At 45.1% G+C, this 24,313-nt stretch overlaps 1 protein-coding gene across 1 annotated transcript in view; it reads right to left on the bottom strand.

Annotated features, from left to right (window-relative positions):
• The window catches only part of CDH16 (cadherin 16), a 103,672-nt gene extending 100,895 nt beyond the window's left edge, over positions 1 to 2,777 (bottom strand). Inside the window, exons 1-2 of the mRNA XM_069968593.1 lie at positions 2,709 to 2,777; positions 1,913 to 1,993 (exon numbers count right to left, since the gene is read on the bottom strand). Coding sequence (XP_069824694.1) covers positions 1,913 to 1,993; positions 2,709 to 2,753 — 126 coding nt within the window. The 5' untranslated portion in view covers positions 2,754 to 2,777. The remainder of the gene's footprint in view (positions 1 to 1,912; positions 1,994 to 2,708) is intronic.
• Between the last annotated feature and the right edge of the window lie 21,536 nt (positions 2,778 to 24,313).

Here is a 24,313-nt window from a genome sequence, read left to right as displayed (position 1 = left end):
GTCCGGTCGGAACCAACTTTTGAAAAGTTCGCTCATCTCTAGCAGTCATGCATGCTTTCTTGACACCTGCTGTATAGAGTGTTACACTTACCTCCTTTAGGGTACAAACCCACTTGCCGGATCCGCAGCGAGTCCCCTTGCTGCGTATTTGCAGCGAGACTTGGCCCCCGGATCCGGCCCCTATTCTTTCAATGAAAGACAAAATCACAGCAGGGATGTACATCCCTGCTGCGATTTTGTCTGCAGCCCGCCCTATTAACCCCCCGGCCGCCTGACATTTTACATTACCGGGTCCCCGTACCTGCTTGCTTCGGGGCTCCCGGTGTTTTCACGGCCCGCCCGGCCAATCAGTGTGCTGCAGCGGGGCAGCGCACTGATTGGCCGAGCGGAACGTGCCGGGAGCTGCCGAAGCAAGCAGGAGCCGGGATCAGGTAATGTGTATCCTGCCCGCCCCCCTGCAGCCCCGATCGCCCGCAGCCCCCGGCGGCCGGGGGGTTAATGGGGCAGGCTGCAGACAAAATCGCAGCAGGGATGTACATCCCTGTTGCGAGTTTCTCTGCTATTGAAAGTATAGTAAACCAAGAAAACACAAAATTGAGTATTGTAGCATAAATTTATTTCACACCATATTAAAATACAAAAAGAATCTAACAAAAATGTAATTAACACTAAAAGCAGGGCGGCAATCCTGGAGAGATATCATATGTAACAACCAAATGTAAGAACAATTCATGAAAAAGAACACTGAGACTGGACAACAAAGTGCTAAGTGCAAGATAGTAACGCTGGAACAATGTCCTAAGTATATAATACAAGTCCGTCCCACCCCATATCTGAACTGTATATATTACCAACAAGTCACAGGAATCAAACCACTCTCCAGGACGCCACCACCCCGACGCGCATTTCGTATCCTTCGTCCGGGGACGTTCGTTGACCCCCGGACGAAGGACACGAAACGCGCGTCGGGGTGGTGGCGTCCTGGAGAGTGGTTTGATTCCTGTGACTTGTTGGTAATATATACAGTTCAGATATGGGGTGGGACGGACTTGTATCATATACTTAGGACATTGTTCCAGCGTTACTATCTTGCACTTAGCACTTTGTTGTCCAGTCTCAGTGTTCTTTTTCATGAATTGTTCTTACATTTGGTTGTTACATATGATATCTCTCCAGGATTGCCGCCCTGCTTTTAGTGTTGATTACATTTTTGTTAGATTCTTTTTGTATTTTAATATGGTGTGAAATAAATTTATGCTACAATACTCAATTTTGTGTTTTCTTGGTTTAGTTTAGCTATGTTGAGGTAGCATCACGGCTTAGGCACCATCTTTTGATGGATACCCATTTGGGGATTATATATGTGTAACAGTGGGTGCCTTACGTTTATGCGATTTTGGTTAATATATTGAAAGTATAGGGCCGGGATCTGCAGCGAGTCTCACTGCAAAAACACAGCGAGGAGACTCGCTGCAGATCCGTCAAGTGGGTTTGAACCCTTAAAAGTAATCTAAAAGCGGGTTAGAAGACTTTAATGGGGTATTCAGGACAGGACCCCTTTTTATGCCTGGGAAGGGATGGGTGAAAACAATTACATCTACTTATCTCCCTGGCTCCAGCACTGCTGCCAGATGTAATTGTTTTTCACCCACCTGCTCCCAGGGTATTGCCAATAAAGAAATACCCCTTTAACCTGATGTTATATTCCCATAGTGCCAGGCATGCTTAGAATGAAGGTAATTTTATTACCTTCATCATCAGTGCCATTTTTCTTAAACAGTCAGTTTATTAATATGTAAATTATGTGGTTTGTTGCTCCAGGGGTAGGGCTGCAACCCTTTTCCCGCCCATTGCCTTCTCATGCCATTGATCTGTCCTGTCTAGTAATGATCATGTTGGACTATTTTCTTACCTTGGTTATGTACCAGGGGAAGGTTCCTCTGTAATTTTCAGGAACTTGAATTGTTTTGACATAAGTGGAAGAAATGGTGACCTGGATTGTATGAAATAAATCCACAACAGATCATATATCTCTATAACATAGGCAGTCATAAAAGATAAATCTTGCAATAGTTTAATCTAGAAGTGGTAAAGTGGAAGTCTTTTTTAATAAACAGTTTTGCTAGGGTGGGTATACCCTAAAGTTTTCTCTACAAACTAATTTTTATACTTTTGCCCATCCAGTAACTATGTCTGCCCAATAATCCAGAATTTAAAAGTATGCTATAAATCTGAAATCAGTATTGGTGAATTAAAAAAAAATTTGGTCTGCAGCTCCCACTATATCCTGACAGACACACATCAGTTACCCATGCATAGGTGAAATGCATAAATTGAAAGAAATAGCAATGGACCCAAGCCCCGCCTTTTAACAACCAGAACATTACCTAAATACATTTCAGTCCGACCACTGCTTTTAGAGCAGAGTAGTGGTCGGTAACCTAGACAATGAACTGTCAACAATGGGAGGAAAAGATCAGGAAATGAATTACCAAATTTATGTATTTCTAAATATAATTAACTTGATGAGTCCCACAAGCCACTCCCCTGCCAAGAGGCACACAGATATCTTGCAGCAAAGAGTTCACCTAGTATATCTAGCTGCAATATAACTTATATGGCAACATATGTGTCCAACATTCCCATACCCTCCCATTCATCCACATCTCCTTTTCAACTGTACTATGTCACTATGAAATATATGTTACCTGGATAGTAGCAGACAGGATGGTTATGAGACATAAGCAGTTCATTGTATCGGCACCTCTGTAAGAGAAATATACTCTATGTTATCACATCTAGCTCGCTTGCTGATAGATGACTATTACCACTTGACCCTGACTTGTCTTAAGGGCCCCTAATGACATGAAAAACTGAATTCCTCAATCTTCACCCTTGTTGAATTGAACACATTAAATTCAGGTTCTCTGTTGGAAAATATTAACACATCCAAGTCAGCAACAGTTTAAAATGACTAATTTGGTTTATTGACTCACAAGGAATGTTCACTGTAATAAATTATTAACATCCTAACCCCTTATACCATGCCTGGTATTGTGTTATACACAGCCACGTGTAGGTTCAATTGGTTTTTTTTTTTTCCACTTAAAGGAGAAGTTCGGCCAAAAGTATTTTTTAATATGTTATTACTTATGCAAAGTTAGAGCATAGTATGAGCAGATGATGGGGGAGTATTACCAGGGAGAACCCCATCACCAAGCCCCCCCAGCCGACATCACATGAGCAGATGATGGGAATAGTAGTAGTGTGTATCTGTCCCACTGCACCGAGCAGGGAGGGAGGGCAGAGGTAGTTAGATGCACCAGCAACTCTCTCCATCCCTGCTCGGTACCCTCCATGTGGAGAGCAAGTGTCCTTGCTCCCCAAATTATTCCATAAACATAATCCATCAATAAAGGGTAGTTTACATGACACTCAGTGGCGTAGCCACCGTGGTCGCGGGGGTCGCCGCCGCGACCGGGCCCGCCACAAGGGGGGCCCGCGGGGCCCCCCGATCAATCACTCTTGTGACCGCAAGCATTGTTTTGCTTGCGGTCACAAGAGTCTGGCTCCGTCTTTCCCCGACTGCTGCGCGGCTGCCGGGGGTGTCGCGTCTTACCCCCGGCAGCGCGCGCATCCCAGAACTCCCTGCGCGCCTTGGGCCCTGACTTCCGGTTTCCGGCGCGCAGGGAGTTCTGGGATGCGCGCGCTGCCGGGGATAAGACGCGACACCCCCGGCAGCCGCGCAGCAGTCGGGGAAAGACCAGGAGGAGTGAGAATCAACGTGGGAGCGCGATGTCAGGTGAGTTAAGTTTTGTTTTTTTATCAGCCTGTACGGGTGGGGGGAAAGGAGGGGGGCATCTATGAGGGTGGGGGGAAAGGAGGGGGCCATCTATGAGGGTGGGGGGAAAGAGGGGGCCATCTATGAGGGTGGGGGGAAAGAGGGGGCCATCTATGAGGGTGGGGGGAAAGGAGGGGGCCATCTATGAGGGTGGGGGGAAGGAGGGGGCCATCTATGAGGGTGGGGGGAAAGGAGGGGGCCATCTATGAGGGTGGGGGGAAAGAGGGGGCCATCTATGAGGGTGGGGGGAAAGAGGGGGCCATCTATGAGGGTGGGGGGAAAGAGGGGGCCATCTATGAGGGTGGGGGGAAAGAGGGGGCCATCTATGAGGGTGGGGGGAAAGAGGGGGCCATCTATGAGGGTGGGGGGAAAGGAGGGGGGCATCTATGAGGGTGGGGGGAAAGGAGGGGGCCATCTATGAGGGTGGGGGGAAAGAGGGGGCCATCTATGAGGGTGGGGGGAAAGGAGGGGGGCATCTATGAGGGTGGGGGGAAAGAGGGGGGGGGCATCTATGAGGGTGGGGGGAAAGGAGGGGGGCATCTATGAGGGTGGGGGGAAAGGAGGGGGCCATCTATGAGGGTGGGGGGAAAGAGGGGGCCATCTATGAGGGTGGGGGGAAAGGAGGGGGCCATCTATGAGGGTGGGGGGAAAGAGGGGGCCATCTATGAGGGTGGGGGGAAAGAGGGGGCCATCTATGAGGGTGGGGGGGAAGGAGGGGGGCATCTATGAGGGTGGGGGGGAAGGAGGGGGGCATTTATGAGGGTGGGGGGAAGAGGGGGCCATTTATGAGGGTGGGGGGAAAGAGGGGGGCCATCTATGAGGGTGGGGGGAAGGAGGGGGCCATCTATGAGGGTGGGGGGAAGGAGGGGGCCATCTATGAGGGTGGGGGGAAGGAGGGGGCCATCTATGAGGGTGGGGGGAAGGAGGGGGCCATCTATGAGGGTGGGGGGAAAGAGGAGCAATCTATGAGGGTGGGGGGAAAGAGGGGCCATCTATGAGGGTGGGGGGAAAGAGGGGCCATCTATGAGGGTGGGGGGAAAGAGGGGCCATCTATGAGGGTGGGGGGAAAGAGGGGCCATCTATGAGGGTGGGGGGAAAGAGGGGGGCCATCTATGAGGGTGGGGGGGGAAGGGGACCATCTATAAGGGAGGGAGGAAGGGGACCATCTATAAAGGGGGGGAAAGGGGACCATCTATAAGGGAGGGGGGGAAGGGGACCATCTATAAGGGAGGGGGGGAAGGGGACCATCTATAAGGGAGGGGGGGGGAAGGGGACCATCTATAAGGGAGGGGGGGGAAGGGGACCATCTATAAGGGAGGGGGGGGAAGGGGACCATCTATAAGGGAGGGGGGAGAAGGGGACCATCTATAAGGGAGGGGGGGGAGAAGGGGACCATCTATAAGGGAGGGGGGGGGGAAGGGGACCATCTATAAGGGGGGGGGGGGAGGGGACCATCTATAAGGGAGGGTGGGGGGAGAGGGGGCCATCTATAAGGGAGGGTGGGGGGAGAGGGGACCATCCATAAGGGAGGGTGAGGAGAGAGGGGGCCATCTATAAGGGAGGGGGTATAGGGGGCCATCTATAAGGGAGGGGGTAGAGGGGGCCATCTATAAGGGAGGGGGTAGAGGGGGCCATCTATAAGGGAGGGGGCCATCTATTTGGGGGGGCAACATAGGGGGAGAGGGAATACACAGAGGGGGGCATATATTATTAGGAGGTCACATAGAGTCAGGGCTACCCACTAAATGAGGGTGTAAAGGGGCCAGTACAGATGTGCAGTGTGTAGAGAGATGGAGATGGTGTCAGAGTGTGGAGCCTAATATGTCTGTCTGGCAGATTCTGTGGATTCGTGGCTCGGAGAAGTTCTCATAACGGCCCAGGACAGATGGAGAAGATGATGAAAAGGAAAGAACTCCGATCAGAAAAGACGTCTCCTGTGAGTCACCTGATATAACTGCACTGTAATGTATATGGTGTATAGAGCCTGTGTAGAGCTGGGGCCACCTCTATATGACTGGATGAGGTGATTTAGTATACTGGATTTGGTCAGTAACAATATGGTGGTGATGGTAGTGGTTGTGGTGTGGCGGTTATGTTTCCTCCCTATATACTGGTATTACTGGTAATATTGGTCTCAGTATACAGGATTTGGTCGGTAACAGTATGGCGGTAATAGGTAATATCTGTCTTGGTGTGTGTGTGTGTGTGTGTTTATATATATATATATATATATATATATATATATATATATACATACAGTGGTACCTTGGTTTAAGAGTAACTTCGTTTAAGAGCGTTTTGGTTTAAGAGCTCACAGTTTTTCAAAATTGTGACTTGGTTTAAGAACATTGCTTTGGTTTAAGAACTTCCTGTATTGGGTGGGAGCGCGAGTGGAGAAGGGGCATGGCCTGCATAGCGGGGTCTACAGCACTGTACTCTAAACACCTTCCAAATCATAGCAGATCCCCTTCAGGCTGGGGCTTACATCAGGGGACAGGACTGTGGGGGGGGGGTAATCTCTCCATAGCTGTAACCCCTCTCTCCCCGGACAGAGAGTGCTGCATGTATGTGCCCACATCTGTACTGCTCATTCCTTCCTGCTCCCTGCAGTCTCTGTCAGCCCTTGTATTTCCCATCCTCTCCATTACTGTACAGTACAGAATAATAAATATATTTGGGGTGCGGAACCAATTGTCTGCATTTACATGATTTCTTATAGGAAAATTTGCTTTGGTTTAAGAGTGGATTTGGATTACAAGCACGGTCCTGGAACGAATTATGCTCATAATCCAAGGCACCACTGTGTGTGTATATATATATATATATATATATATATATATATATATATATATATATATATATACACACACACACACAACAATAGCATCACTTGGTCGTGAAAGGAGGGGGGGGGGGCCCAAGTTGGCCTCTCGCACCAGGGCCCAGGAGACATTAGCTACGCCCCTGATGACACTACATTACATTGCATCTTCCATAGACAATACAGTGCCTTAGACTTCTACATATAGAGCGCCCCCTGCTGGACACTCCATAAGAATTACAACTGATTCGTGACGTCACGGTTTTTTAGGCCAGGTTCAGACTATGTAACTGTGCGGCTGTATTTGCGGCTGTAATTGTGCGGCGGTATTTTTGGTGGTTCATGCGTATGCTGGAAAGTATAGGATATACGGCTGCACAGTGCACACTATGTATGAATCTACGGCCCTATCGTAAACGGACCCGTAAAAAATGAACAAGACCATTGTTTGCGGCTGGAAACGCGGCCGTGGATTGACAGGCGGTCCGTACGGAGTACTTCAAAAATACCGACAATGATGCCGAATGCCGATGCCTCTAGTAGTTAATATATTAAATTAATAAAACACATTTTCTTTGTAATAAAGTCCCTTTCGTTGGTCAATAATTTAATTCTAACGAATCCATCATTTTGCAATTAAATATACTGTTAAAATAAATAGATATATAAATATATATTTATATATATATATATTTATTTTTTGACAGTATATTTAATTGCACAATGATGGATTCGTTAGAATTAAATTATTGAACAACGAAACTGAATTTATTTAATCGAAAATGTGTTTTATTAATTAAATATTAATTAGTACAGGAAGCTCCAGTAAGCCTTTAATTCATATTGCCGGCAATAGAGCTTTCTGTACTAATCATCACTTTACTTTAATGAAAACATCAAATGTTTCTTCTAATTATGTTATCACAATAGCATTATTAGAAGAAACATTTAGAATTATATGTGCGCTCAGCTGATTGGCTGATCGGTTGAGCGCACATATAATTAGCGGGTCCGCAGCACAGTGACTTCATTGTGCTGCGGACCAGCGAAGAGACAACATCGGGGTGAATATAGAGCTCTCCCCACCCCCTCCCCAGCACTGCACCCCTCCCAGCAAGGAAGGGGGGGTCAGTTAACCCCTTCCTTGCTGGGATGGGTGCAGTCTGACATCAGTCTGGCCCCCAAGGGGTTAAGGGGGATGCAATACATCCTCCCTTAACCCCTTGGGGGCCAGACTGTAAGCAGCGATCTGTAAAATTGCTGCATACTGTAAGGTGCACAACACCACTCACAATGATGGGTGTTGTGCTCCTGTTTGTGTGTTTTTTGTGTGTTTCTCCCTTTTTGTTTTTCAGATATCGGTATCCTGGGGATTACGTCGGATTCCGTGGACTACGTCGATGACCAGCGTTTTTTTTATTTATTTTTTTAATAAAATGGTCAATGAGGGGTGTGGAGGTGTTTTTATTTGAATAAAAAAATTTTTTAACTTGTGTCTTGTCTTTATTTCTTTACTTTATAGACTTAGTAGTGGAAGCCGTCTAATAGACGGAATCCATTACTAAGTTGGGGCCTAGTGTTAGCCGGTATAAAATGGCTAACACTAACCCCCTATTATTACCCCAGTACCCAATGCCACCAGGGGTACTGGGAAGAGCCGGGTGCCAGTGGTCCCGGAGCGTCAAAATTGGCGCTCCTGGACCGGGCGGCAGCAGGCTGGTAAGATTTAGGCTGGGGAGGGCCTAAACCAATGGCTCTTCCCACCCTGGTGTTACCAGGCTGCTGTCGTTTGGTTTTTAACCCGGCTGGTTATAAAAATAGGGGGGACCCTATGCGTTTTTTTTAATTATTTATTTATTTTAAAAAAACGCATAGGGTCCCCCCATTTTTATAACCAGCCTGTTAAAAACCAAACGACAGCAGCCTGGTAACACCAGGGTGGGAAGAGCCATTGGTTTAGGCCCTCCCCAGCCTAAATCTTACCAGCCTGCTGCCGCCCGGTCCAGGAGCGCCAATTTTGACGCTCCGGGACCACTGGCACCCGGCTCTTCCCAGTACCCCTGGTGGCATTGGGTACTGGGGTAATAATAGGGGGTTAGTGTTAGCCATTTTATACCGGCTAACACTAGGCCCCAACTTAGTAATGGATTCCGTCTATTAGACGGCTTCCACTACTAAGTCTATAAAGTAAAGAAATAAAGACAAGACACAAGTTAAAAAATTTTTTTATTCAAATAAAAACACCCCCACACCCCTCATTGACCATTTTATTAAAAAAACAAAAAACAAAAAAAAACGCTGGTCATCGACGTAGTCCACGGAATCCGACGTAATCCCCAGGATACCGATATCTGAAAAACAAAAAGGGAGAAACACACAAAAAACACACAAACAGGAGCACAACACCCATCATTGTGAGCGGTGTTGTGCTCCTTACAGTATGCAGCATCTTTACAGATCGCTGCTTACAGTCTGGCCCCCAAGGGGTTAAGGGAGGATGTATTGCATCCCCCTTAACCCCTTGGGGGCCAGACTGATGTCAGACTGCACCCATCCCAGCAAGGAAGGGGTTAACTGACCCCCCCTTCCTTGCTGGGAGGGGTGCAGTGCTGGGGAGGGGGTGGGGAGAGCTCTATACTGACCTATACTGTCCTCTTCGCTGGTCCGCAGCACAATGAAGTCACTGTACTGCGGACCGGCTCTTTATATGTGCGTTCAGCCGATCAGCCAATCAGCTGAGCGCACATATAATTCTAAATGTTTCTTCTAATAATGCTATTGTGATAACATAATTAGAAGAAATATTTGATGTTTTCATTAAAGTAAAGTGATGATTAGTACAGAATGCTCTTTTGCCGGCAATATGAATTAACGGCTTATGGAGCTTCCTGTACTAATTAATATTTAATTAATAAAACACATTTTCGATTAAATAAATTCAGTTTTGTTGTTCAATAATTTAATTCTAACGAATCCATCATTGTGCAATATACTGTCAAAAAATAAGTATATATATATTTATTTATATATATATATTTATTTTAACAGTATATTTAATTGCAAAATGATGGATTAGTTTAAATTTAATTATTGAACAACGAAAGGCACTTTATTACAACGAAAATGTGTTTTATTATTTTAATAGATTAACCATGAGAGACATCGGCATTAGTGCAGAGGATTGCAAACCCCGGTAATAGCAATTCATGTAAACTGTGTTCCCTGCTTTCCCAGATGCATCCAGAGGTGTTTGCATCACTTTCTTAAGATTTTATTTGTTATTTTTAGTTGAACCAGATTTCCAAGTAAATGACCGTATGTCTATTTTTTCCCACGGCCGTAGTTTCATCCGCACATTTACAGCCGCATAAAAAATAGAGCCGCACAGTTACATAGTGTGAACCTAGCCCCCGGGAATTTGAAGCCTCCCTGATTTACTAAATTAAGGGAAATAGCACTATATGTGCATTTCCAATAATTAATGTACATTATGAATTTGTCTAACTTTCCTTAAGTAATAACATATTAAAAAATACTTTTGGCCCGAGTTGTTCTTTAAGTGTGGTGGGACAGTTTAGCACTGCTACAGTACACGGCCGGTGATGGTAGTTGTTGTGATGCCAGTGCTAGTTCAGCACACAGGTGTGATGTTAGTACCTGCTTTATAGAATGGCCGGTCTGTAGTTTTCCCCAAATCGTTGGTGACCTGCTGGGTCATGACTGGTCCCTTGGACTCTTGTCACGGTAGTCCTGAGTGGCAAATGACCCACCCTGACTATCAGTACTGTCACCCACAGAGAGGGGAAAAATTCGCCAAGTGAGTAGCGATGTGTATAGGTGCTGGTGCTGATGTAAGGAAGACTGAGTCCCAGTAAAATAAATATAACAGCTTTACTGTACAGTCTCTGAACAATATAAACACTTGGGCAGTAGATAGCTTATCTTGATACAGACTTTAGGGATTCACTAAATCTGTGCTGCGGAGATACTTGTAAGTGCTGAATACAATGAAGGTAGTAGTAACGGTGCTTAGATAGTTGAGAGTAGAGAAGAGTAGATGTTAGGAAGGGGACTGGGAAGACAAATAGACTGTGCAGTCTCTGTCGCTGACACCCACCCCAGCTGTCCCTACTTGCTTGCCACACTCTGCCCTAGGCGGCAGCAGACAGCTTGGCGACGTTCTCTCACCTGCGGTAAAGTGAAACACACAAAACAAGACAAGAAGAATACACACAATAAAGGGTAGTCAGCAGTCCAAGTCAGCAACATTTGATATACTCAGGTACAAAATCAGGGTCCAAAAAGAATAGTTAAGGTCCAATAGCCAGAGGTCAGGAAAACAGGATAAACAGGTCAGAGGAATGCTAGATCAAGATACACTAGGGTTACTAGGCTCTATCACAGGCAAGGAGGATGAGAAGAGTGAAGGTACTTATGGAACTAGAAGTCCCAGCCCAGCCCAGATACCGACAGCTGATTGGTAGTGTCGGATGTCAATCAAAAATCACTAAGATAACAAACACTTAATGCTAATCAGCCGGGGGAGTGAAACCCCGGGGACTGCTAGATCAAGGGACAGCAGAGCAGAAAAGCAGTCTGGCTGCTATGGATGCCGCCGGCATGACCCTAGCAACCAGTCTGAGTTTGTTACGTACAGAAGAAGAGAAGAGTTTGTCAATGGAGTCCCAACCCAAAGAATACTTGAGAGATACTTGAAAGTTTACTTGTGCCCATGTTAAGACTGTGTCTGACCACCTTCTGTGCTACAGTGTTGAGTTACCCGTTCTAATAGGGTAACACAAGCCCCAGCCGTGGTTACCTGGGTAAAGCTAAGTGTCCGAGCCTTCCTGGTGTCACCTGCACTGTGAGATAGGATACGAAGACCATCTGGTAAAGCTTTGTCCTATTCAGGCAAGTTCCTCTTGTAGCTTAGGATACTGCCCTGCACTTTGTAGAGTGGTTCCCGGCATGGGGCTGCATAGTGAATATAGGTAGACTATAGGAACTGAGTGTCTCTGGTTGCTTCATACACGTGGGTCTCAGACTCACTAACACAACTGGACAGGCCGTGGCTTGGCTACAGCAGGGACGTCTACTCTGTGTGTCCTCCTTCCATGAGAATCTGAGTAAGACTGATGCTACACTTCCTCCCACCAAGTGACTACTTCTTACAGGCATGTGTAAAAGACCCTGTGAGTGGTGGAAAAGAATGTGTGCAAAGGAAAGAAGAGAAAGGATAGGCTAGAAAAGAAGAGTATCTCCATTGGTCAATAAAACCAAATAATACATAAGAGCAGTAACCCTTTGCTTACTTCAGCTGTGCAATAGAAAAGAGTATACATAGAAAATACTGACATCTAGTGGTGAAACAATAAACTACCTTCATCACCACTTAGCTTTGAGTAAAGAGCTTTTGCGACAGGTGTGTAATACGAAACACCCGTAGTGGGATACTACATAAAATTGTCTCAACCCCTTAAAAGGGCTGTTCCAAGATTGCAATATGTCACCTATGCACACAGTTGGTGGCAAGTTTTTGGTGTCAGAGGAGTCCAAATGTTGAAACCCTTCTCACCTCTAGAGTGATAGCCTGCTCAGCCAATCAGTGACTGACTGAGACGGGCACTGTCACTTCTGCCGACCAATCACTGGCCATAGCGCTGTCCAATCTCAGTCAGCCATTGGTTGTGCGGGCTGGAGGCACAGGAACACAAACTAGCACACCAGGGGAGTGTGAACAGGTAAGTAGTACACCAAAGCTTCACTAAGCTGTTTTGGTGCAGTTCATTAAGGTTGGGTTGGCAACTTAGCGAATTTCACGCCAAAAATTTGCAACCTGGCTAACTTTGCTCATCTCTAGTTAGAACATTTTAGTTAAGTTCTAAAGTGACTTTAATGTGCCTACATTAAATATGTATATTAAAACCGGCACAATACACCATGCTAAGGCACTCTGTTTGCAGTGTCCCTGTACTGGTTTCACAGCAACTTTATGTATAAGGTTGTCATTTGGTTGAGGAGATAAAGTGCCTTGATGCCACCCCCACAGCTGATTGGTACAAACTCCTGGCCCTTCTAATGGCCTGAGTGACATATCCCCTGTGCAGATTAGCTGAACACCTGTCACTCAAAAAGCCTCTCACAGACCGTCTCCTTGGGAGGGGCTGCAAGTCTGGAGAATGCACAGCTGCTCCTTACAGTCTGGAAGCTGACCAAGTAAGTGAGTTCTGACAATAAACCTGCAGTGCCTCTCTTTTCTTCAGTGGCTTAAGATAATAAACGCCAGAGGTGTCACTATGAAGAAGAAAGGCGGGGGGGGGGGGGGGGGGGGGGGGGTTCGGAGGGGGAAGAAGAAGAGAGAAATACTGCAAGGCATGGATGCCCCTAGGACCCGCCTCTTTGACCCTACTTCTGCAGAATAAAATATATTGTTTATGCAAATAACAGAACCAGCAGCAAAATAGACCAGGCCATTGATTCAAGGTGGTTATACAATGGTTTGGAGTGGGTGTCATGTGAGGGTACAGATTCAATTCAAAAGCAATGAATGTTCATCTAGCAAAAGGTGTGAGAGGTCTAGCCCAAGGTGAACCTTTATAGCTAATGTGGTGTGAGCCCCGGAGATGTTGGGTTGGAGGTGGTGGTTGGCTGAGATACAGCTGGACCTTGAGTTGTTACTTAGTGATGCCAGTGCCGGTTGGGCACACAGGTGTGATGGCCCGCCTGCTTTTATTTTACAAGGCCGGTTGTACCTTTTTCCCCTGTGGTCACTGTCCTGCCGGGCTGCTACGGGGTCCCTTGGGTTAGTGTAATCATGGATAACCAGAGTGGTGTAGTGACCCTCCAGGACTATCGGATCTGCCACCCACAGAAAGGGAAAGTGTCCCAAGGTTGTGGTGTTTGCTGTGTCCAGGGCCGGGACAAAGAGTAGGCAGGGATAGGCAATGGCCTAGGGCGTCAAACGTCAGGGGGCGCAGTCTGGATGGGTAAGTAATTAATTTATTTACCCATCCATCCTGCCCCCCGCTCGCCCGCCCTGCACTGTAACTATGAGTGTTTGTAACGAGCGCTCATAGTTACATACAGCAGCACTGACAAAGAGGGTGCCATTGGCTCTCACCCTGTTAGCCACTCTGGTGGCCGCAGGCAGCGTTGTGCCTGCAGTCACAAGAAACCGCCCCCCTCCTTGCTGTGTTAGTGCTTGAGTCAGTCACTGGAGCACCCACCCAGGGTCGGCGCTCCAGTGATGTCACTCAAGCACTAACACCGCAGGAGAGAGGGTAGAAACTAGAACAGAATGTCTAGAAGAGGTGTAAAGGACCTTTGATGACATCATGCCCATGTGACCAGTGTGGGAGGAGCTATCTTCCTCTGTTAGGCTTTCTATGAGGCTGCTGGTTTCCTGGGCTGTTTCTGAGGCGGCAGTATAGTGAGTGCAGTGAGGTATAGGATCAGCAGGAGGTAAACCACATTGAGGGCACTGTTCTGCAGCGTCAGGGGTGTGTGGGTGCAATGTTCTGCAGCGTCAGGGGCAGATTCTGCAGAGAGGAGTTACAGCGGGGGGAGACATCATGGTGGCCCAGGCTGGATGGAGAGAAAAAGAAAAGGTGACAGACTCTGATCAGAGAAGACACCACCTGAGAGTCACTGGATGTAACTGCACTGTTATAGGGTCTGTAGTCATAGTGGTCATGGTGTAGCGGTACTATGTAATGGTATCATTGGTGATATCTTCCTGTTTTGTTTAGATCCAAAAAGGAAATACACAAAAATATAAGTACCTCACTGTTGCTATTAATAGCTGAAATAAGCACAGTCTCTAAATCAATATCCCAATCCGAAAAAGATTTTACACCAAGACCTTGTATGCAATACACTATAAGTAAAGAGGGTCAAAACTTGACATGTATCTAAATCAATTCTATATTGATTAAAAATAGGCAGTAAAAAATGTCAAAAATCCACACATGGAAGACGACACCTCAGGTAGAGCATATTAGGGCGACCTCATGATAAAGTGAGCACATGCGCTGTAAACCATTAGTAAACAAATCTACCAGTACTCACAATGGTTATCGGTTATCTGCTGGGCTGATAGCCCAATATATCATTATAAGTAAAGTGACTGGTGCAAAATGTAAACAAAAAGCGCCAAGTGCCTTACATACCCATTATCAGTACTCTGCTCTCCTGGGATGCCGCCAAACCCCGACGTACGTTTCGTCTCCTTCATCAGGGGGTCAATAAATAAAGAATTGATTAAAGGCCCTATTCCACGGGCCCTCATAGAGGAGCAAACGAGCGCTCTCAGCGCTCGTTTGCTCCTCGTCCCTTGCTCGCTGCCGCCGCTATTCGACGCGGCAGCAGCGAGCGGGTGAGTGCGGAAGGGGCGGCGGGGAGGTGCGGGGGGGCTGCCTGGGTGATCCAGGCAGCCCATAGCATACAGCAGAATCTGCTGCCGATGCTCCTATTCAACTGAGCGACGGCAGCAGATTACCGCTATATCAGTCGCTTGTTTTTCAACATGTTGAAAAACAAGCGACTGCAACGATCAGCTGACATGAATGATGTCAGCTGATCGTTGCACTCTATTCCACGGGATGATTATCGTCCGTAGCAGCCGATATCGACCGAATACGGACGACAATTGTTCCGTGGAATAGGGCCTTTAGATACATGTCAAGTTTTGACCCTCTTTGCTTATAGTGTATTGCACACAAGGTCTTGCTGTTTTCTTCAGAACAGTTTTCATGTAATATGTAATCACTGTATGGTGGTAGGAGTGTTATAAGAGAACTACCATACGTATTGGGGCTCTTAATACAGTGTGCGGACACTTTCAGGGCATTATACTGTGTGGGGAGCACAGATTCTGATAACGATTGGTTCGGGGGGGGGGGGGGCATTTGCCTTCTCTGCCTAGGGCACCAAAACTCTTTGTCCCGGCCCTGGCTGTGTCGGTGTGAGGCGAAGGATCACAGAGTCTCTTTACCATAAATGAGTTCGTTTTTACTGAAAGAATACATGCTTGCGGCAAGGTTACATGACTATGATGTTTCTCTTAATAAAGCACTGGATAATACACTTGATAACACTTGTAGACAAATACTTGACAATACAGCAACCGAATCTGCGATAGGAATGTAGTGTAGGATACAGTTGTGCTGACTGAGTAGTGTGCTGAGCGATAAAAAGAAGCAGAGTAGCAGAGATGAGGATGTCGTAAGAGTCTCAACCCAAGTAGTACTTTGCTCTGCCGGGATGTTGGAGGATGAAGGAGGAGAATACTTTTGCCTGTGTAGTGACCTTTTGTTAATCTTCACACCACCTTATTCCCACTAGATTTGGCTGAACCGTCCTAGAGGGTGACACAAGGCCCATACCTTGTTACCTGGGATGAGCGGAATGTTGAGGGTTCCCTGCTGACTACCGCGCTGCGAGATAGAGTCCCTAGGCATACTGCAACTTTGCTCTGTCCGGATCAGTTCCTAGCTTACTACTGTCTGTGGATACTGTCCTGCTCTGTGACACTCCTAGTCCACGGTGTGGGTTGAGGTTGTCTCTGACTTGTCTCCTCTCGAAAGGGGTTTAACATTGCATAGTGCTGTAGAGTGTTACTGAGTAGAAACTGTGAGCTGCGTCTTGCTTCCTACCCATACGGGGTTCTAGCTAAGACTAAGACTTTTGAGGGTACAGGGACCTGGCAGAGATCCAAGGCCCAGAGAGGACCGCTGTAGAGAACTGTCTAGCTTGCTTCCTTCCTCTACAATATCCAACACGAAAGACTTATGCACTTCCTCTACCCATGTGACTTTCTTTCTCAGGGCAACTAAAGTACGCTGTGAGTGGGTGAAGAGTGCAACAGAAGAAGTAAAGAGAGATGATAAGAGAGAAGAAGAACAGATTCCTATTGGTCCACAGATCCATGTGACATACAAATGAACAATAACCCTTTACACACTTCAGCTGTGCGGCTTCTGAACACACATATCTAGTACAGCAACATCTATTTCCGAAACTTCATCACTACTTTCATCACCACATAAGTACAATAAGTACAAGCTTTTACGAAAGGTGTATATAATAGTAACACCCGTGGTAGGGCACCACACTAATATGTATTATATCTATATTCTTAGTCTAATAAATGTATTTCTTATTACAAGAAAGGTTTATTAGATCATCATGATAGGTGAACACAACATCACTGGGTTTGGAACTGTGCAGCTTTCTTTCTAATGTATTTCTATATTTCAAGATTGGACTGGATTGTGCCAGGTCCTATGTCCTCTGGTAGAATAAGCCAAGGTGCTTCCTTATTACAAAGCTTACTGTGGCTTCTGTAGCACCAGAGTGGATGCCAGAATCTCACTATGATAGCGCTGGCATGCATATTTATAATAAAGGTAATGTAATACTTCAGCATACCTCTACTTGGAATGGAAGTATTCAGATTTGCATCCAGATAACAAAAGAATGTATTTAGATCTGCAATAAAGGTACAGTTTGTTACAAGTTGATCATGTATCTGTATGCAGCATGCAAGTGGGTTGATTTGTATCCTTTTGCAAAAATTTGCCCATCACTTTAAATGGACATTAGGCATCCAAAAGGCTGCTCAGCGATACATTTGTGCAACTCTATCTGTGGAATTATGTACAAGTGAATGTACATATGTTAACCTTTTTATTCTAGGACCACTGGCCAGTGGGCTACAATACCTGACAGAGCAGTCATGTAGGATTACTGTGGTTATAAACAGGGATGAAAACTTTCTGGCCAGGCAACCATTCGGGGAAGAGCAGGTACTTGAGAAAGCCCTGGAAGAGCCTAGTGATGATAGACATATAAGCATTGAGACATCATGCTGTGTGAGAGAAGCCTTCATAGTTGTTTAAAGTCTGGGCTTTGGAGAATGTGGACATCCCTGTGTAGAAAATGGGTAGGCCTGCACATCAGGATAATAAGCATGTATTTCTGCTGTGCATTGTTCCAGTACATTTACACAATTATTAATAATTTGACACATCCCTAAGGCCCCTTGTACACTTGCCACATCTGTATACAATCCGCAATAGCGGGTCCACAATTAGTGATAGTATGGGACTTGTTTTATTGTATACGCCAATTCACCAAACTATAAGCCAAATGGTCCCTGCATTTGCCTAGACCACAAAAACATAGGACATGTCAAACACTACAAAACCACAAAAAGACAAGTGCAGGTCCTACAGTACTAAGCATGAGCAGAATGCCTTAAGTTCAGGAGCATTATATATAAATGTAAACATACATGTGTAGCTCACATACACATGGAGGGTTATAGCAATGTAGACAGGAGGAGCAGTGCTTACAGGGGGATTCTGGGGCAGCTTATACCATAGAACATAATTAGGAATGGCTGAATTTCTCCAGCTCTGCTAATCTCTGTTTCCCCAAGATCATTTGGTATTAAGGGCATACAACATTGGGGAAAAAGATTCATGACAAGGCAAATTTGTACTTGGTACATGTTACTACCTGCATGTGCAATGCTTATCCTTTAAGCTAGCAGGATAACTATCAGGAAGTCTTGTAAAATTATCATGCAAATCCCCTATCCCCATGCAACAATAGGTTACCTTCTCTTCAAATGAGTCCTATATTTAGTTAGTATGAGCTACAGTCCTCTGATACCATAACTGGTCTGCACAACACTGTCACCATAACACTAACATCTGTAGCTGGCAAATCACATACACATCAAACTAACATTTTCAGCAAAAAAATAAGCTTTTATTTAAGAAAACTCGTTACACAATAACAAGCAAAAAAAGTTCCTTACCTGACCTGACGCGTGAAGGACAAAAATCCAAATTAGTCGCTTGATATAATAAAACTGCTTTCAAGTTAATAATTGACTCTATAATTAGAAATACACCAATCGCTTGCGAGATTAAGTACCGGACACCTGGAGCCTGGAGCTGCCATTTCTCTGGATCAAAAGAGCAAGATGTTGTTTACATTCTATATGTTCAAATATATAATAGAATGATATCTGCTGCTTCTATAGGTTTGTGTGTGTTATAACTACGAGTTATTACAGAGGAGTTACTGTATTTTTTGTCATGTAAAAATATCAGACACCTGTGCACACATGTCAAGTACCTCCTATCTTTCCCATTCTACCTGTAGGAGCTATGGTGAGTACAAGATCATATTAACACTTGTGTTGTTTGGCGGCAGCTTTCTCCGCCGGTGGTGCCTGCTGGGTTTTGGGGGGCCCTTTGGGTTTGGTCCTGTGACACGCTTGTGCTTGTGCACGCTTTGTGGGGTTGGCGGTCGTTGACCGACAGAGTGTGGAGATAGTGTAGGGACCTATGTGAACCAGGAGACCGGCACGTAGTACATGGGGCAATATGGTTTAATCAAATTATATACCAACATCCTGGCATTGGTTTTTAAATGTGACCGAGAGGCATTAATGTCTGCCATAGATGTGATGTGCAACAGCTCCTTTCTCTCAATGTCGTATTTTACTTTTCTCCTTTTTCTTAGCAGTTGGCACTCCTCTTTGTAAGACCCACATGACCCAAATTAGCAGGAGACACCTGTGCACACATGTCAAGTACCTCCTATCTTTCCCATTCTACCTGCAGGAGCTATGGTGAGTACAAGATCATATTAATGTGGCCGAGTGGCATAAATGTCAGCCATAGGTGTGATGTGCAACAGCTCCTTTCTCTCAATGTTGTATTTTACTATTTTTAATTAAATTCATTTGTATGCAATTCCTGAATATTCGCAAATTCATGTGAATATTCGCGAACTTCACAAAGCAAATGTCCGTGTGATTAGCTTATCTCTACATACAATACTTCACAATAATGTAGTTGTTGTAATAAACAGAATGAACACGCAATATTCCAACACAGGAACATGTACAGCTGCTGGCCAATCAAAATTCACCAACACAGTGTTAGTTTGTGCAGAGCAGAAGGACAACTGACATAACTTCCTGCCAGTAAGAAACACCTAGAGGCTGATTTTATAGCATTATAACAGAGCACAGAACTAACTAGCCAATCAAAGCACATATGCAAAAAAGCTGAAATGTAGCAGCCACTACATGGTCCCTATTGGCCAATAGAAGATGTAAAAGATGGCAGGTCCTTAACGATTTTGCCTCACTGACATAAATAAGATTTCCACAGTTTTCGAGCAGTTTTCTTCAACATTATAAGGCTGCTGTGCCTGTCATTGTTAATGAGTCGGTATCAAATTGACTCTTATAGGGCTGGCACCAAAGTCGTTCTTACAGAAACGGTACCAAAGTCGCTCATAAAGAGACAATACCAAAGACACTAAAAAAGGGATGGTACCAAAATCACTCTTAAAGGGACGGCACCAAATTTGCACTTAAAGGGGAGGCACTAAAGTCACTCTTCAAGGGGAGGTACCTAAGTTACTTTTAAAGGGACAGTACATAAGTAGCTCTTATAAAAAACAGCACCAAAGTCGCTCTTAAAGGGACAGCACCACAGTTGCTCATAAAAGGAGGGTACCAAAGTTACTCTTAAAGGGAGGGTATCAAGGGTTAAAGTTTCTCTTAAAGGTAAATCACTGTTAAAGGGACACTCTTTTCAAGCACTATGTATTTTTTTTCCCTGAAAATACACATCTAGTTTACAAATTGAAATTTAGTACTTAGGGCTTCCCATTTAAGATATTTCTACACATTGATTGGAGTCACCTTTGATAAATTTAGTTGAGTGGGCATGATTTGTAAAGACACCTCCGTGACTACATAAGGCGTCACAGCTGACATATAAAGCAGAAAACAAGCCATGGTTCCCAAGTGTCAAAAGCCAACCATCACTGAAGCACTCTAGTCCTTTTAGTGAGTCCAGTATTTAATTCTAGAAAGGGTTAACGTTCCTACGGCTGACTTTACTGAACATTAATACAGCATTAGAGGAATGCAGAATCCGATCTCCAGTTAATCAGTTTAACTCTGGAAATATTTAATTGAAGATGTGCTGTGATAACAACACAGAAATTGGAAGACACACTTAAATCTGGTAGAGTAATACTGTACTAGTCTATTAAATGGGAAACAACTCACTTTATCCTGGATCCCAAGCTGTGAGATCACCTTCCAATGTCCGGTCAAAATCCAGGGAAAGCGACACACCAGCTCACATTTAAAGAGGACCTGAACTGTGGCTGGTATAAAATATTTAGTTTATAATCTTATAGCCCTGTTGCCCTAATTCCAACACTATTTTTATTTTGTTGTTATATGTTTGCACTTTTCTCTAAATAGTCAGATGGGTGGAAACTTTATTTAAAGCGGCACTATTAGCAGGTTCTTCCCAGAGAACCTGCTGAAATGTCGCAGTAGCTGGGTCCCTCAGTAGTATATGGCGGTTAGTTTAACCCCTGGCTGCCCCTGCATTGTTTCTAAAGACGCTAAATGCTCTTATGCAAATTATTTGCTTAAGAGCATTTAGGGTGTTGCTTGGGGCCGGAGAGCATCGTTGCGCCCCGCCCCCTCCCGTCCTGCCCACTATGCATATTCAAACACGCATAGTGGACTCTATACACGGCGGCTGCGCAGGGAAGCAGTCCCGTCGGAGACAGACTGGTTCCTGCGCATGCACGAATCCCCCGGGCCACCGACGATCCTCCCAGAGGTCCTTCAGGAGGTACGTATAAGATAGACTTTATACTTACATCTTGAGAAACCTCCGGGAGGATCGGCGGTGGCCCGGGGGATTCACGCATGTGCAGGACTGCTCCAACTGGACTGCTTACCTGTGCAGCCGGCGTGTATAGAGCCCACTGGGCGGAGTAATTTGCAGAGAGCATTTAGCGACTTTAGAAACAATGCTGGGGAGGACAGGGGGTTAAACTAACCGCCATGTACTACTGAGGGACCCAGCTCCTGCGGCATATCAGCAGGTTCTCTGGGAAGAATAGTGGCGCTTTAAAAAAAGAGGCGTACAGTAAATCAGTATCAGAGGGTGGGAATATGAGACTTAGCGTCCATTCACACCGAAAGATTATCTAACAGATTATCTGCCAAAGATTTGAAGCCAAAGCCATGAATAGATTTGAAAAGAGGAAAAATCTCAGGTTTTCCTTTATGACCTGATCTCTGTTTATAATCCATTCCCGCCTTTGGCTTCAAAACTTCGGCACCCTCCTCCAGACCTAACACTTTTTTAAAGTTCACGCCTATCTGACTATTCAGGAAAACTTGCAGATAGTCAACCAAAAAGTAACATCCATATATATCTCGAAAATATTAGCTTGTAGCAACAAACAATGTTACAATCAGGGCCCCTAATGAATGCATTTCTCAAGCATAATCCACCATCCTTTGCGTGAAGGGCGGATTGAGCTTTAGAAATGCATTGAGTCAATGGGACAGGCGGTACTTCAAGCGGACTGTGCTGTGAGGTCTCCATTCGAATAGTCGGTAGTATGAACATAGCTTTATCCTTACACTGCCTCAGCAAGCCTTAGCCCATGTTTGCCCAGCTCTCTTATGCTACAATGGAAATCAGACAAAACCAAAAGTGTCATGCAAAAGGATTAGCACCTTAATAAAACCAGTGATTTTAGCTGTATTTAGGGGGGAAAAATCCCTTTAATTCTGCTCTAAGAACAATACAAGGATCTGACTCAGGTTTATTTAAACATTCTTTGAATTAGATTTTAAGCAGGAAGATGTCTTACAGAAATGAAGGGATTCCCCTTCACTGTGTTATAAATAGAGCAGAACGTAAGAGCCAATTGCTCTCCATATGGTTCATCTGGCTGCACCGCCTGTTCTGATCTCTGTATCTCATACCGAGCATTAACTCTACTGCTTCTGGACAACATTATAAGATGCAGCAAGGACATTTACAATAACAGTCAAGATACATCCAGACCATGGTGATTTACAGTGACTGATTCATTGCCAAACAACGGCAAGGCTCCAGTTTACAACAGTAAATATAAAATGGAAAGCATACTAAAGAAAATCTAAAAGGATTCTGGATATATATATATAATTTTGAGAAGAACTAGATCCCACCACATGCAACTGTACAGCAATATAAGCAATCCAGTACACCAGGTTCAGTCTATTGCTGCCTCCCTGAGTAGAGGTTCAGGATCTATGCTATTGAAGCAATATGATAGCCAAGTTGTATCTGTTCTAGTGACAAGCCAGCGCCAAACAAGTATTAATATCTATGTCGTTCTTCTTCCTACTAAGAGTTTAGTTAACGGACATTTCCACTTTTTAGCGATTGAAGCTCACTGGTTTATAAAAAGTGCATGCTGCCATTAAAAATGTAGTTGGGATAGCTTTCAGTGTTTAAAGTGCAAGTGATGTGATGAAAATGGGGTCTATTAAAATTATAGCGTTCCCCAAAAATATATACACTGGCAGAGTTTCTCTATAAAAGGGCACTCCTTGTAAAATGCTCTCCACCTTTAAATTTTTTATTATACAGCCCTGATACAGGGCATCCATCCCCCATGTTGGTGGCTCCTATAGGCTGATGCTTGAGTCAGGGCTTAGGCTCCTCTTTTGGCCTTATGGCATTAATCCTCACTTTCCCAGCTGCCTCTTCTCCCTCCACATTCCCAATTTTCTCATATGTCTGGAAGTTCAATGCCTGTTGGCTGCAGTCTCTTTCTGACCCTCACATGCATGTCTCTTAGTGGGCAGCACTCTCATCCATACTGGTGGTGAACACTACCAAGCACCATTACAACTTTTAGCACGTGACATTTCTCTTGCAGCTCAGAATACCCCAGCCACTCTCTTCTGCAGAGACAACCTTCTGATGATGTCTCAACACCTGCTCACACAGCAGTCACAGCAGCTTATTTCTAGAATCTCAGGCAATAAGAGGACTCCCTCTCCTCCCACGCACACAACTTTATCACTGTCTACTCCACTTGGTGGCACACTTGCAAGAAAGAGATTCCCACCTCCACCACACTCTTTCCCTTTGCAGCGCCATGTTAACTGTGGGTGATCACTTTGGCTGCATTGATGACATTTTCTGTTCCCTCTGCTCAGCCAAGTTCTCACTTGTTCTCATATCGGAAAAGTAGAAGAGCCTAACTGCCAATTCACCTTTCCTGCCCTTGTTCAGCTACACATCACACACCACACAGGGAGTATGTCCACTCTTGCTGCACTAACTAATCTGCTTTCTCAGAGCTTGAATCTCCCAACATCCTCTGCTTGCGTAGTATCTGCACAGAGCTTGTTCTGATAAATGACATTCTAAGAAGTGTCATGTTTTACCATGGCACTGTTCAGTCATCAGATACAGGAAAACAAACTACCATGGTGCCAGGTAGCTCAGCTAAACATTTAGGGGAAGATGATAAGAGAGAGTTGTAGATTGTAGAGCTGTAAAGTGATCCATACAGCATTGTAGTGAAAGGTGACACCAGTAGATAGCAATTTCAATAGATGATGTGTACTCCCCCTCCCTGTGGAATGAGCTCTTCAAAGGTCACAGAGTATGCAGAGTAACATTTCCTATTCATGACAGTAGTCCATGGGGCTTACTGTAAAGCAGTGGTGTACAACCTGCAGCCCTCCAGTTGTTGCAAAACTACAATTCCCATACATCTTGTCTGTCCAGGCATGATGG

Source organism: Dendropsophus ebraccatus, chromosome 4 (assembly GCF_027789765.1).
Source record: "Dendropsophus ebraccatus isolate aDenEbr1 chromosome 4, aDenEbr1.pat, whole genome shotgun sequence".
In the NCBI taxonomy this organism is placed as follows: Eukaryota; Metazoa; Chordata; class Amphibia; order Anura; family Hylidae; genus Dendropsophus; species Dendropsophus ebraccatus.
The sequence above is the reverse complement of the archived record's forward strand: the minus strand, read 5'-3'. Positions and strand labels throughout refer to the sequence as shown.